The 15,177-nt window shown below is 37.6% G+C and overlaps 1 protein-coding gene across 6 annotated transcripts in view; it reads right to left on the reverse strand.

Annotated features, from left to right (window-relative positions):
• Positions 1-15,177, reverse strand: part of LOC139952051 (harmonin-like) — a 109,637-nt gene that overhangs the window by 12,059 nt on the left and 82,401 nt on the right. For 5 of the 6 annotated variants that reach the window (XM_071950977.1, XM_071950983.1, XM_071950980.1 and 2 more), the window contains 4 exons: positions 12,521-12,634; positions 11,471-11,627; positions 9,092-9,201; positions 3,648-3,709 (listed from right to left, as the gene is read on the reverse strand). In XM_071950977.1, coding sequence (XP_071807078.1) covers positions 3,648-3,709; positions 9,092-9,201; positions 11,471-11,627; positions 12,521-12,634 — 443 coding nt within the window. Of the gene's footprint in view, positions 1-3,643; positions 3,710-9,091; positions 9,202-11,470; positions 11,628-12,520; positions 12,635-15,177 lie in introns of those variants that run through there. The other variant, XM_071950978.1, reaches the window with a different exon arrangement.

The following is a 15,177-nucleotide window of genomic DNA, read 5'->3' on the forward strand; positions in this document are numbered from 1 at the left end:
ACTCTAACTGCCTCTTCATCATTCCTCCATGGAGACAGATGGTTGATTTATGAATGAATGGCTGTACTCTAACTGCCTCTTCATCATTCATCCATGGAGACAGATGGTTGATTTATGAATTAATGGACTGTACTCTAACTGCCTCTTCATCATTCCTCCATGGAGACAGATGATTGATGTATGAATGAATGCACTGTACTCTAACTGCCTCTACATCATTCCTCTATGGAGACAGATGGTTGATTTATGAATGAATGCACTGTACTCTAACCGTCTCTACATCATTCCTCTATGGAGACAGATGGTTGATTTATGAATGAATGCACTGTACTCTAACTGCCTCTACATCATTCCTCCATGGAGACAGATGGTTGATTTATGAATGAATGCACTGTACTCTAACTGCCTCTGCATCATTCCTCCATGGAGACAGATGGTTGATTTATGAATGAATGCACTGTACTCTAACTGCCTCTTCATCATTCCTCTATGGAGACAGATGGTTGATTTATGAATGAATGGACTGTACTCTAACTGTCTCTTCATCATTCCTCAATGGAGACAGATGGTTGATTTATGAATGAATGGACTGTACTCTAACCGTCTCTACATCATTCCTCTCCATGGAGACAGATGGTTGATTTATGAATGAATGGACTGTACTCTAATTGCCTCAACATCATTCCTCCATGGAGACAGATGGTTGATTTATGAATGAATGCACTGTACTCTAACTGTCTCTACATCATTCATTCATGGAGACAGATGATTGATGTATGAATGAATGCACTGTACTCTAACTGTCTCTTCATCATTCCTCAATGGAGACAGATGGTTGATGTATGAATGAATGGACTGTACTCTAACTGCCTCTGCATCATTCCTCCATGGAGACAGATGGTTGATTTATGAATGAATGCACTGTACTCTAACTGTCTCTACATCATTCATTCATGGAGACAGATGATTGATTTATGAATGAATGGACTGTACTCTAACTGTCTCTTCATCATTCCTCAATGGAGACAGATGGTTGATTTATGAATGAATGGACTGTACTCTAACCGTCTCTACATCATTCCTCTCCATGGAGACAGATGGTTGATTTATGAATGAATGGACTGTACTCTAATTGCCTCAACATCATTCCTCTCCATGGAGACAGATGGTTGATTTATGAATGAATGCACTGTACTCTAATTGCCTCTACATCATTCATTCATGGAGACAGATGGTTGATGTATGAATGAATGCACTGTACTCTAACTGCTTCTACATCATTCATTCATGGAGACAGATGGTTGATGTATGAATGAATGGACTGTACTCTAGCTGCCTCTACATCATTTATTCGTGGAGACAGATGGTTGATTTATGAATGAATGGACTGTACTCTAACTGCCTCTACATCATTCATTCATGGAGACAGATGGTTGATGTATGAATGAATGGACTGTACTCTAACTGCCTCTTCATCATTCCTCCATGGAGACAGATGATTGATTTATGAATGAATGGACTGTACTCTAACTGCCTCTACATCATTCATTCATGGAGACAGATGGTTGATATATGAATGAATGGACTGTACTCTAACTGCCTCTTCATCATTCCTCCATGGAGACAGATGGTTGATTTATGAATGAATGCACTGTACTCTAACCGTCTCTACATCATTCATTCATGGAGACAGATGGTTGATATATGAATGACTGGACTGTACTCTAACTGTCTCTACATCATTCCTCCATGGAGACAGATGGTTGATTTATGAACGAATACACTGTACTCTAACTGCCTCTGCATCATTCCTCTCCATGGAGACAGATGGTTGATGTATGAATGAATGGACTGTACTCTAACTGCCTCTACATCATTCATTCATGGAGACAGATGGTTGATTCATGAATGAATGGACTGTACTCTAACCGTCTCTACATCATTCCTCCATGGAGACAGATGATTGATGTATGAATGAATGGACTGTACTCTAACTGCCTCTGCATCATTCCTCCATGGAGACAGATGGTTGATTTATGAATGAATGGCTGTACTCTAACTGCCTCTTCATCATTCATCCATGGAGACAGATGATTGATTTATGAATGAATGGACTGTACTCTAACTGCCTCTGCATCATTCCTCCATGGAGACAGATGGTTGATTTATGAATGAATGGCTGTACTCTAACTGCCTCTTCATCATTCCTCCATGGAGACAGATGGTTGATTTATGAATGAATGGACTGTACTCTAACTGCCTCTTCATCATTCCTCCATGGAGACAGATGGTTGATTTATGAATGAATGGACTGTACTCTAACTGCCTCTACATCATTCATTCATGGAGACAGATGGTTGATTCATGAATGAATGCACTGTACTCTAACTGCCTCTTCATCATTCATCCATGGAGACAGATGGTTGATGTATGAATGAATGGACTGTACTCTAGCTGCCTCTGCATCATTCCTCCATGGAGACAGATGGTTGATTTATGAATGAATGGACTGTACTCTAACTGCCTCTTCATCATTCCTCCATGGAGACAGATGATTGATGTATGAATGAATGCACTGTACTCTAACTGCCTCTACATCATTCCTCCATGGAGACAGATGGTTGATTTATGAATGAATGGACTGTACTCTAACTGCCTCTTCATCATTCCTCCATGGAGACAGATGATTGATGTATGAATGAATGCACTGTACTCTAACTGCCTCTACATCATTCATTCATGGAGACAGATGGTTGATTCATGAATGAATGCACTGTACTCTAACTGCCTCTTCATCATTCATCCATGGAGACAGATGGTTGATTCATGAATGAATGCACTGTACTCTAACTGCCTCTTCATCATTCCTCCATGGAGACAGATGGTTGATTTATGAATGAATGGACTGTACTCTAACTGCCTCTTCATCATTCCTCCATGGAGACAGATGATTGATGTATGAATGAATTCACTGTACTCTAACTGCCTCTACATCATTCATTCATGGAGACAGATGGTTGATTCATGAATGAATGCACTGTACTCTAACTGCCTCTTCATCATTCATCCATGGAGACAGATGGTTGATTTATGAATGAATGCACTGTACTCTAACTGCCTCTTCATCATTCATCCATGGAGACAGATGGTTGATTCATGAATGAATGCACTGTACTCTAACTGCCTCTTCATCATTCATCCATGGAGACAGATGGTTGATGTATGAATGAATGGACTGTACTCTAGCTGCCTCTTCATCATTCCTCCATGGAGACAGATGGTTGATTCATGAATGAATGGACTGTACTCTAGCTGCCTCTTCATCATTCATCCATGGAGACAGATGGTTGATTCATGAATGAATGGACTGTACTCTAACTGCCTCTTCATCATTCCTCCATGGAGACAGATGGTTGATTCATGAATGAATGGACTGTACTCTAACTGCCTCTGCATCATTCCTCCATGGAGACAGATGATTGATTTATGAATGAATGGACTGTACTCTAACCGTCTCTACATCATTCCTCCATGGAGACAGATGATTGATTTATGAATAAATGGACTGTACTCTAACTGCCTCTTCATCATTCCTCCATGGAGACAGATGGTTGATTTATGAATGAATGCTGTATACATGTACTCACACTTCCTCTGCATCATTTCCTAAAGGAGACACAGCTGTTATAAGTCGCACCACCTCAGTACCCTGTGTTTTGGAAACAGTCACTTACTATTATTTGTGTTATTTATTGGTTGTTATAGTTAATCTACTGTTCTTTATTTTGTTGTTGTTGTTATTATTATTGGTGCTTTGGTTGTTTCAGTTTTTGCTGCTGTTTGTTGTTGCTGTTATAATTTGTTTTATGTTATTATTATTTGATCATTACAAAGGGAGTTCTTTAACCATGCTCGGGCCTTTATTATACGGCAACGACCCTGCATGTTTTAAAGCCCGTTAAAGAACGAGTCACTACTCTTTTATTCCTATTCATAAATGCCTTTTTGATTAATACATGTTAGGTATAATAAATTAAGAAACTCTCTAAAACATATCCGTTTCCGACGTGCTTGAGCTTGGTATGTATATATATGACGTCCGTGTGTTGCATTGTTATGACTGGGACGTCTGTTTCTGACAGTTTCCAGTTCCGTTCGTGCGCATATAGTCATGGTGCAAGGCGTTCTCGTTTTCCTTTCACACACAGCGTGGCCAACTCTCCAACAGCGACGGATCGCTCATAACAAGAAACGTCTTGCACCAAGACTAGCGCGTAGTATCCGACTACAACCTGTAAGAAACAGAGCTCCAGCTGGTCATTATCAACTGTTTAAACACCTCCACTACACGTGACGCGCTCTCCACCATTAGGAATAGCGAAACTGTCTGAGGTATTTATGAATATAGGTTTTCACGGCCAATTTCAGCAAAAAAACATTCAACTTCATTTAGAGTTCCTGCCTGTAAGAATGTACCAAGTGGTGATTCATTGGTTCTCAGATCTTCTCTAAAAAATTAGAGTGATACATCATCATACATGTACCAAAGGATAAATCCAAAGCATGTGTTTGCTGACGCTTTCAGTTTTTGAGTTATATCAAAGTTTTTGCCAAAAAGTCCTCGTGAAACGAATAGTGCATTCCCTGTAAACACAAAAACGTCCCAACAAAAGTAAAACATTTTTTTAAACCTCCAGTTGGGCTTATAACAAAAGTGTAATTATAAAAATTTGGGATCTCGTTGGCGCGTTACTTTATGCGGACCTGAACCTTTGACGAAAAGTGCCCTCGTGCCAATTTCAACGCCTCATAACTCAATGCGCCTATAAGATCCCATGAATTAAACAAGTTCACATGAAAGAGCTTGTATCCCTAATAGTGCTGGGCGAATAGTGAAATTTTGTTATTCGGATACCGCTGGCCAACTATCCGAAATTAACCGGATATTCAAATGTTCGCCGCTAGAGGGCGCTATTTAAAAATATATATATATATATATTAAAAATTTGCCGCTAGAGGGCGCTGTTCGTTTGTGAATGAGATCTTATGGGCGGATTGATATTAGTTTTAGACAGTGTCACTCGGTTCATTCATAAAAATGACCGGATCTAATTTAAAGATGGCGATTTGCCTTTTTCTTTTGATCGTGATTGACTCTACGTGAAGGAAAACTTTTGTAATCTTTGAACAAAATACGTCGGAAATGTCATTGTATTAACTCTTCCTGGAGGTGAGCATAGTTAAATACTTAATTTATGCTGTTTTGTGCTGTCTTATAAGAAGTTTCATAAGGATTCAGACAAAACATTCATATCAGTTGTCGCCAGACGTCCGCGGATATTCGGATATTAAAGAATATCTGGTTACTTGGTTGTAATTACAGAACTATCCGGTTTAAAAATAGGTATTCGCGCCCTATGCGGATATCCAGTTAAGAAAAAAAAGCCATTCGCGATTACGGATAGGAAAACCTATTCGATATAACCGGATATTCGAATAATTCGCCCAGGCCTAATCCCTTAAACAAATTTAAGTGCAAAGTGCGTGGGATCTCATTGGTGCAGAGAGATAGTAGAGGTCAAAGTTCAAATTTTACCAATATGTTTACCAATATGTCTCCGAAACTTCGCGCGCCAACATCAAAAAAATGTTTTTATGGCAACCGGGTGTTGGAACAGTTTTCATCTAATGACAAATAAAAAAAAGAATCTTGGGATCTCTGCAATTTGCCTGTCAAATTTTTTTTTTTAAAGTATATTGCCATTCTACACATTTTGGCCTAGAATTGGCACAACATTCAATTTTCTCATCACTGTAAGTATCTGTGCCAACAAGATCTCATCAATGTTTTCTCGTATTTGGTTAAGTTGAGTGTTCCTAAACAGGTTTCAATGGGAAACTTTAGACTATCTGCCATTCCCAGGTCAAAACTGCAGTTGAACCCAGTAAACTGGGGTCAACTGGTTCAACTGGATAGTGACCAACTCGTCCATTTTCCATATTAACCAACTGGTTTGGACTAGGTTTAACTGTGTTCAACTAGGTTTAAATTATAAACCAGTTGGTGTCTGTCCATTTTCCATATTAAACCAACTGGTTTTAACTATATTTAACTAGTTTATCAACTAGTTCCAGTTAAACACAGTTTAACTAGGTTCAACTAGAATTTTGACCTGGGTCACCAAGAGAGGGCGCTCTTCACCAGGTAATGTCAACAACTTAGGAATAGGAGAAGCGTGGTGACGGTCACTGACAGCAAATACCTTGTGTTTTACGTGTTTTTGATTTTGTATTTAGATTTAGCCAAACTGTATTTTGTTTTTCATAACACAATGCCAGCATAAACCGCACTGTTCTGGAACAGGACGTACCGGACACGAGTTCCCCAAGGATAACAAGCGGTATGCATGAGTTTTTGGGAGTGTTTCTTCTAGGGTAATTAGCAAAAATTCCAAAATGCTGACCTACAAAAAAATTGAGAAGAAATCTGAAGTTTAGTGTAGAGAAGTTTAGTGTAGTTTTCAAGAGGCTGAGAGACTTCTAAATATTTTTTGAGTATTTTTGAATTTTTGGCATTTACCATTGTTTGCTATAGGAGTTGTGCACCCTTACCTGGTAGGTCTGCTGCCCTCTAGTGGCAGAGCTTTCAAAAAGTCTCCCATTGAACAATACTCGGGATCATGTTGGCCCACCAATATAACAAAGGTCAAAGGTCATATGAAACTACACATGCCTATTTCGGGCGATTTTGCATCGTCTAGAAATCCATGCGCCAATATGAGCTTATTAAATTGTCTGCATTTAATGATCAAATAGATTCTCAGCAACACATAAAAAGCAAACACCAAATAGGATTTGAGTGGTGCTAACAAATGTTACAGATCAAAGGTCACAATACGTGGCTACTTATGCATTGCTGTGGCAACCGAAAGTGAGAAATATCCCCCAATTTCAAAATGTTGGCAAACCATGAAGGGGATGGGTCTCCAAAACAATTTTTTTTTCAGATATAGATTGGATTTGTTTTCACAAATGGTGTTAGTTTAATGTTGGTGAGTAACTGTTGCCAAGGTCAAAGGTTACAAAGAATATGGGTGTTTTTGATATTTTCTTTGCTTTAGCCGTTATATATTGTTTGCACTGGTATGTTGTTTTCTTTGTTTTTCTGTTAATTTCGGGACCATTTTGAATTAGAAGTTAACAAATGTTTTAAAGGAAACAAAAGCTTACAATTATAAGGGGTCATTATACAATTTAAAAACAACTTAATGTTATTCTCGAATGCTTCAATTAGTCTGCCCCTACATGTATCTACATTATCCACTGCTCTACATTATCCACTGCTCTGTACCGTTTACAGGCAGCCACCCTTTCATTCAAAATTGCTTAGGCCTTTACTTGGAGATGCCAAACTAGTGTAGAAATAAGTTTTCCCACAAGTATCTGTGTTTGAATAGGCAGCTATACGAGTCAGAAAGCACATATATGTAAGAATTTGAATTTGAATGCAAACATTTGGAAAATGTTTGCTCATACTCATAACAAAATTGCTGCTGGCTTTTACGAAATTTAATGATTCTTGCGGCCTAGTGAAATTGAAAATACTCCTTTTGACTTTTGAATGCTGATACAACGGAGCATTTGTTTTCAAACGCAATTGAATGAGCCGGGAGTTACACTGTAAAATGAATGGATTTTTGTTGAAATTGGCCGTCCTGGGAAACCTTTATTATTATCATTATTGTATTTACTTTTGGGGATATTGGGGTTGTTTGTTGTATTGCTGACAATGTTTCCATTGCGGAAATCAGACTAGCAGTCAGGATTTTATGGGTACTGACTTTGACGTTATTTTAGACAGAAATAGTTATTTTGGACTATTGGTAAATGAACACCATGTACATGTACACATATAAACTTTATAACAAAAGAGCGTAAATCATGTTGAATGCCTCAAAATCAAGTATCAATGTAATTGTGGACATAGAGCAAGGACCTTAATGCGCTACATGTATGCTGTGGAGAAGCACACTATTGTAATGCAAAGTACAAACATTTTTAAAAATCATTCATGATATTGAATGAGTGACCACCTGTGACTTCAAAGCAAACAGTCATTTGTACATGTACATGTAGCTGTGCACAGCCCCAATCATGGGTACACATTTGTTCCCCATTTTGTGAACAAGTTTTAAAACCACTGATGTAGCAGTTATCTCAATGTCATTTACATCAAATAACAATCGCTGTGTCGATGATGAATAACAAGTGTTTTGAGTTTCTCAAAATCCAAGATCTTCAAAGAGTTACTCAAACTACATGCATTTATCTGCTGTTCGTTTGGTGTCTTAGTGACCAAAAGTGTACATGTGAATGTGGCTGTGCACAGCTTCTTCTGACGCAAAGCTTGCTGTAATCATGGAGGAAGGAAGAGAAGGAGCTCGAACGAAGGGACTTCAAAAGTCGAACGTGCGGTACCGCAGTCGTTTAACAACACCTCGTAATCACCGACATACCTTATACAGACAATGGGCGACCTGGCGTATGTGAGTTTGCGCGTGCGCACTTGGTTCTTCACTCAACCATGGTGTCGTATGTCGTATGGATATAATACAGAAAAAAACAACTTTTTTGAGACCTGATAGAAATTGTGTACACTTGTGCCCACCAAATCGAAAAACACAATTGAATACCAACCACCCTCGTGTGCTAATACCCAAATTTTGAACCACCGCTAGTGACCGTAAAGTCACAAAAAATGTAAAAATATGCCATGATGTTTCAGTGAAACACCACAAACGGTAAATGAAAACGTGTATATTCACAATTCTTGTCTCCAATGATTCAACTTTACACGAAGGCAACGGTGCAGAGCAGCGGTACCACACGTTCTGTACAAAGAGATCTAATCCTGCTCGTTAATCGGCGGTCCAGCTGGAGGTCTCCTATCTTTTTCCACTAATCAGACAGGGGCATTGTCAGGGTATTCTTTTGTTACTCTGCGGTTTTGCGGGTCGTTCGAGCTCCTTCTCTTCCTTCCTCCATGCTGTAATCAAACATGTGAGTATAACGAGTAGAAATCAAAACTCACATCCATGTTAGTCATTGCCTCTTTCAAGATATCTTGAGCAGACTTTAACGAGATATCCACCATACTCTTTCCATCCACCATCATCAATTGATCGCCTTTCAAAATTGCACCTGTCATCATAGTAAGAAATGAGACAAATCAGTGGTTTATGTAAGAAGTTCTCATGATATTATCAGGGGCACATGTACATGTATGAAGAGATTATAAAGCTTGCATTGGAAGTGTTTTATTCTTCCCTCTTAGATTTTGTATTCCTCTCATGGAGGAAGGAAGAGAAGGAGTTCGAACGGCCTGCCAAACCGCAGAGTAACACACAAGATGTTGCCTGGCCGAACCCAAAACGTAACTCAACCCATGCTCAGTCTAGTATTCTCTGACCTGGGCTGTGAAATTAAAGACTAAAGAAATGTCACTCATGGAAAAGAATGTACTAAATGGTCATTACATGTGTCACATCAAGTATCTGAACAAAAGGAACTGGTTCAATGGGTTTTGCCAAACAAAGTATACCAGGGATGCATGAATGTAAAAGTTTGATAAAGGAACACGAATTGAAAGGATACTAGCTGTCAATCTCAATAGTCACTGACCTGGACTAGTCCACATCCTGAGCACTCAACAATACAGTTGTATTTTCACTACAATTATGTACACCTTTTGATGCATTACCAATACAGAATACAACTCTGGCAAAGGTCTAGCTGGTTTAAAAAAGTAATACCGATGATGTCACCAAATGTAAGAGCGCCTTCTAGCAGCAGATTAAAAACATCTCAAAATACACATCTACTATATGTATATGTCTGTGGCAGAGTTTATAATTGTTTCAAAATTGGTATATATAACCTCATTCATAATAGTAACTTAGTGAAGTCTTAGCTTGATGACGTCATCCTTTTGAAAAGGTGCACTTTTCAAAGCTGTATTTCTGCCAAACCAAAAGTTTGACTGAGGTGAAACTTGGTGAATTGTTAGTCAAGGACATTCTTCTTGAACTCAAAATGACGTCATGATGTTGTTTTGACTATTTTTGCAATTTTGATAATTTATTACAAACCTTGAGAACAAAGCAAGGTGCAACATTTGTTTTTTGCACCAAACTCTTATTTTACTCCCAGAAACCGAACACATAGTTTGTGTCAAGACAAACTCTCAATGTCTAGTTTGTGTCAAGACAAACTCTCAATGTCTAGTTTGTGTCAAGACAAACTCTCAATGTCTAGTTTGTGTCAAGACAAACTCTCAATGTCTAGTTTGTGTCAAGACAAACTCTCAATGTCTAGTTTGTGTCAAGACAAACTCTCAATGTCTAGTTTGTGTCAAGACAAACTCTCAATGTCTAGTTTGTGTCAAGACAAACTCTCAATGTCTAGTTTGTGTCAAGACAAACTCTCAATGTCTAGTTTGTGTCAAGACAAACTCTCAATGTCTAGTTTGTGTCAAGACAAACTCTCAATGTCTAGTTTGTGTCAAGACAAACTCTCAATGTCTAGTTTGTGTCAAGACAAACTCTCAATGTCTAGTTGTGTCAAGACAAACTCTCAATGTCTAGTTTGTGTCAAGACAAACTCTCAATGTCTAGTTTGTGTCAAGACAAACTCTCAATGTCTAGTTTGTGTCAAGACAAACTCTCAATGTCTAGTTTGTGTCAAGACAAACTCTCAATGTCTAGTTTGTGTCAAGACAAACTCTCAATGTCTAGTTTGTGTCAAGACAAACTCTCAATGTCTAGTTTGTGTCAAGACAAACTCTCAATGTCTAGTTTGTGTCAAGACAAACTCTCAATGTCTAGTTTGTGTCAAGACAAACTCTCAATGTCTAGTTTGTGTCAAGACAAACTCTCAATGTCTAGTTTGTGTCAAGACAAACTCTCAATGTCTAGTTTGTGTCAAGACAAACTCTCAATGTCTAGTTTGTGTCAAGACAAACTCTCAATGTCTAGTTTGTGTCAAGACAAACTCTCAATGTCTAGTTTGTGTCAAGACAAACTTCTCAATGTCTAGTTTGTGTCAAGACAAATTCTCAATGTCTAGTTTTACATATTTTGACTCTTGTATTCACAATTAAACAGCAGCTTAAAATGACTTGAACACATGTTTGTGCTTATTAAAACATTTTTGTTTATTCTATAATACAAACCTGAGATCAAACTCTTTTTTTCAATACAATTTAACACCTTTATGCTGGCCTGGTCCAGAAACCAACTCATATAAGAGGCCAACATAGAAGGTTATTTTATGTAAATTTACAGTTCCATGTACATCACTGCAAATAAAACATGTACACTAACAAATGCATCTACACAAATGGTCATCATTAAAAATCAAAAATCAAAGTACATCTATAAAACAATAAAACTAAGGGCTAAAAATTAGTTACCACTTTGCTGAGCTGCTCCATCTGCATAGATTTCTGAGACAACAATCCTTCCAGCAAGAGGTGAACCAATGCCTCCTTCAATAAGCATCTGCAATGGTCTGTCCTTTACAATCTCAACCTTACAAAGTGTTCGTCCATCAATCACTCTGGAGCTAAACTACAAAATCAAAAAACAATATGACACAAAAACCAATTTCAGAAAGTTTATATCTTTTTATTCAGTTACTTCAAGGCAGTGGACACTATTGGTAATTACTCAAAATAATTATCATCATAAAACCTTTCTTGATTACGAGTAACGGGAAGAGGTTGATAGTATAAAACATTGTGAGAAACAGCTCCCTCTGAAGTGATGTAGTTTTTGAGAAAGAACTAATTTTCCACGAATTTGATTTCGAGACCTCAAGTTTAGAATTTGAGGTCTCGAAATCAAGCATCAGAGCACACAACTTCGTGTGACAAGGGTGTTTATTTCTTTCATTAATATCTCGCAACTTCGACGACCGATTGAGCTCAAATTTTCACAGGTTTGTTATTTTATGCAAATGTTGAGATACACCAACTGTGAAGACTAGTCTTTGACAATTACCAATAGTGTCCACTGGCTTCAAGCATCAAACTAAGTTTTAAAACAATAAAAAATGATGAATGATGGCTGTTTATTGCTTCATGAAGTACTTTAATCTTAAATGAAATTTACAAATTTAATCAAGTGAAAAAAATAGGTCACATGCAGTTTACATTTGAATTTGATTTAGAGACCTCAGAATTAGATTTTGAGGTCTTGAAATCAAGCATCTGAAAGCACACCACTTCGTTTGACAAGGGTGTTTTTTTTTCTTATTACTATTATCTCGCAACTTCGACGACCAATTGAGCTCAAATTTTCACAGGTTTGTTATTTTGTGCATACATGTATGTTGAGATACACTAAGTGAGAAGACTGGTCTTTGACAATTACCACTTGTGTCCAGTGTCTTTAGTGGACATAGCTTTTGTGTTTGTGGTATCATGCAATATGATTGAAACATTTTGAGCAGAAGATAATACCAGAGTATAAGGATCTTTGCTCCACCAAGGTCCTTGTCCATAGTGTGGTTGCTGCAGGGCTGAACCTTTGCTATCTCCCGTCTTTTTCTCAACACTAAAACCTCTGTACCTCTCCTGAAAATAATATCAATTACATAATATACATGTACCATAGTAAATGAATGGTACTATAATGATCAATTATTAATATTAATAACAAATGATGGTAATCACCAAGAGAACAAAAACAACAAATTGTACTGATATCTTCACAGCATATTATTTATATTATATAGTGATTTTGACCCCAAAATGTTGATGAATATTGAAGATATTTACATGAAAAGAAAATTTGGCTCTATACTGACCAAAAAAACCTGTGAAGTATGGCGTATGTGTGTGGCTAATTCATGGAGCGGCTTACAGTGGCATATTAGGAGTTCTATCGACGAAATCCTCTCATGGAATAAACATACATGTACAGATACCTTGCAATGCAAAATCTCAAAAAATATAGGTGTTATGAACAGATTGAAATTGTTTCTACCAAAATCCATCCTATTAATGTTATAAAATTCCTTTATCCTTTCCTATCTTAATTATTCAATACTCAGCTGGGGTAGCTCAAATTCACAATGTACGAAATTGTTTCTTTAACAAAAGAAAGCTGTTCGAATTGGTACAAAGTCTAGATTTCTAGAACACACAACTCCTCTGTTTGCAGAACTACGGGTGCTTAAGTTGGCTGACTGCTAAGCTTAAATTTAGGTAAATTCATGTACAAATATAAATGTGGTATATTGCCTGCCAATTTCAACGATTGTTTTACCCTATCTTTATCAGTACATTAACATAACACTCGTGGTGCATCAAAGGGTGATTTTCATATTACCTTCAACCGAACTTCATATTCTAAAAACAGTCTTATTTCAAATGATATGGTATTTTGGAACAACCTCCAAACCAGCATAAAGCAATCCCTCATGCTTGAAAGTTTCTCAAGGAAAATTAAAATGTCTTTCTTAAAATGTACATGTATTTACAAGGCCAAAAGTGATAACTGTCAAGTCATTGTAATCATCTTGTTGAGCTCAAACCAATGTAACTGGCTGGTCTCGTCCGTCCGTCTGTCCTTGTCTAGTCCTAGTCATGTCTGTCCCAGGGTAAATTTTTAAAAAGCCACATGCTTCAATTTTTCCCTGCATCTTGGTAATAATTTAACGGAGTATAGCCATGTTATAATTATGTCTCAATTCTGTAGACATTATGATTGAATTGCATTTGATGCTTTTGTTGTTGCAAATATTGAAATAAATGTCTAAACACATACTTACTCATGTTTACATTGTGGCATGGCTTATTCATGGTACAGCTTATACACGGTGGCATGTATATATGATGACATGGCTTGTTCATGGTATGGCTTTCATGGTGGCATGGCTTATTCACAGTACGACTTATACACGGTAGCATATTCATGGTATGGCTTATATGATGACGTGGCTTATTTATGGTATGGCTTACATGGTGGCATGGCTGCATGGTACGGCTTACACGCGGTGGCATGGCTCATTTTACGGCTAATACGGTGGCATGGCTTATTCGGTACGGCTTGTAATTAACTGTCAACGGAGGATCATGTGCAGGATCGAGAGTGTGGTCTATTATGAAACAGGTCACAGGTCAACTGAAACTACTGTATTCCATTTGTGACATCTCCTTTTCCTTCATGTTTTTTAAAACACATTAAACAATTTTTTTTTAAGTGTAATGTACATGTAAGCTACACAATTTTCCAACTGTCCAGAGAGCTCATAATTGATAGTTCTTGTAGTTGCAATACATGTGATGTCTATGAGCGAAAGCTGAAAGTTCAATCAACTAAAATACTTTCTCCTTTTTTGTTTAGGAAAACAAACCAAAAAAACGGTCAATCGCCTTTTTTTTGGGGGGGGGGGGCGAAACAGCATTTTTTATATTTTTTTTTAAATGGATGTGAAAAGTCACATAGTAGAGGACCAGATTTAGACTATTGAGTCACACTAATTGCAAAAGTTTGTTTTATTGTTGATTCTTGTTTATTGGGTGGTTATTAATGACATATCCAAAATCGGACAAGAGTTTCAAGCCAGAAGTGACCTAATTTGCATATTTAAATTAGGTGGTAATTAGCAATCTAAAGGTCAATCTTCAGCCAAAGTCAGAATACACCTTGATTTTCGGCCATTCAACATGGTTGCAAAGAGTCTCAAAGTGTGACAATCAAAATAACTACACCCAACATTTGATGACCAAGGTACCACTCATACAGGGTTTAATTGCAGACCAAAGTGTACAATGACTATGTACATGGAAACCTGATGATCTGGGGGGAGGGGTGAAGGTTTGCTACCAGAGAAAAGGGACAACAATCCAGCTCTGGTCGATTTTTGAAACACATGAAGTTGATACCTTGACCTTTGACCTAGCTGGTTAGGTAGCTAGGTCATTTGAATGAATTTTATTTCATGGAATGTCATTGATAGAGGTCGATTGGTACAGGGGGAATTCATTCATGGTATTTATTACAATGTCATTATATGCCATGCTATGCCATGCAAACGCATTTGAGTGGAGAAAACCAATTAAACGCATGTTTAACCCCTTGACCTTTGACCTAGTTATTTGGAAAGGGTCAA

The sequence above is a fragment of the Asterias amurensis genome, chromosome 20 (assembly GCF_032118995.1).
Source record: "Asterias amurensis chromosome 20, ASM3211899v1".
NCBI classification, from domain to species: Eukaryota; Metazoa; Echinodermata; class Asteroidea; order Forcipulatida; family Asteriidae; genus Asterias; species Asterias amurensis.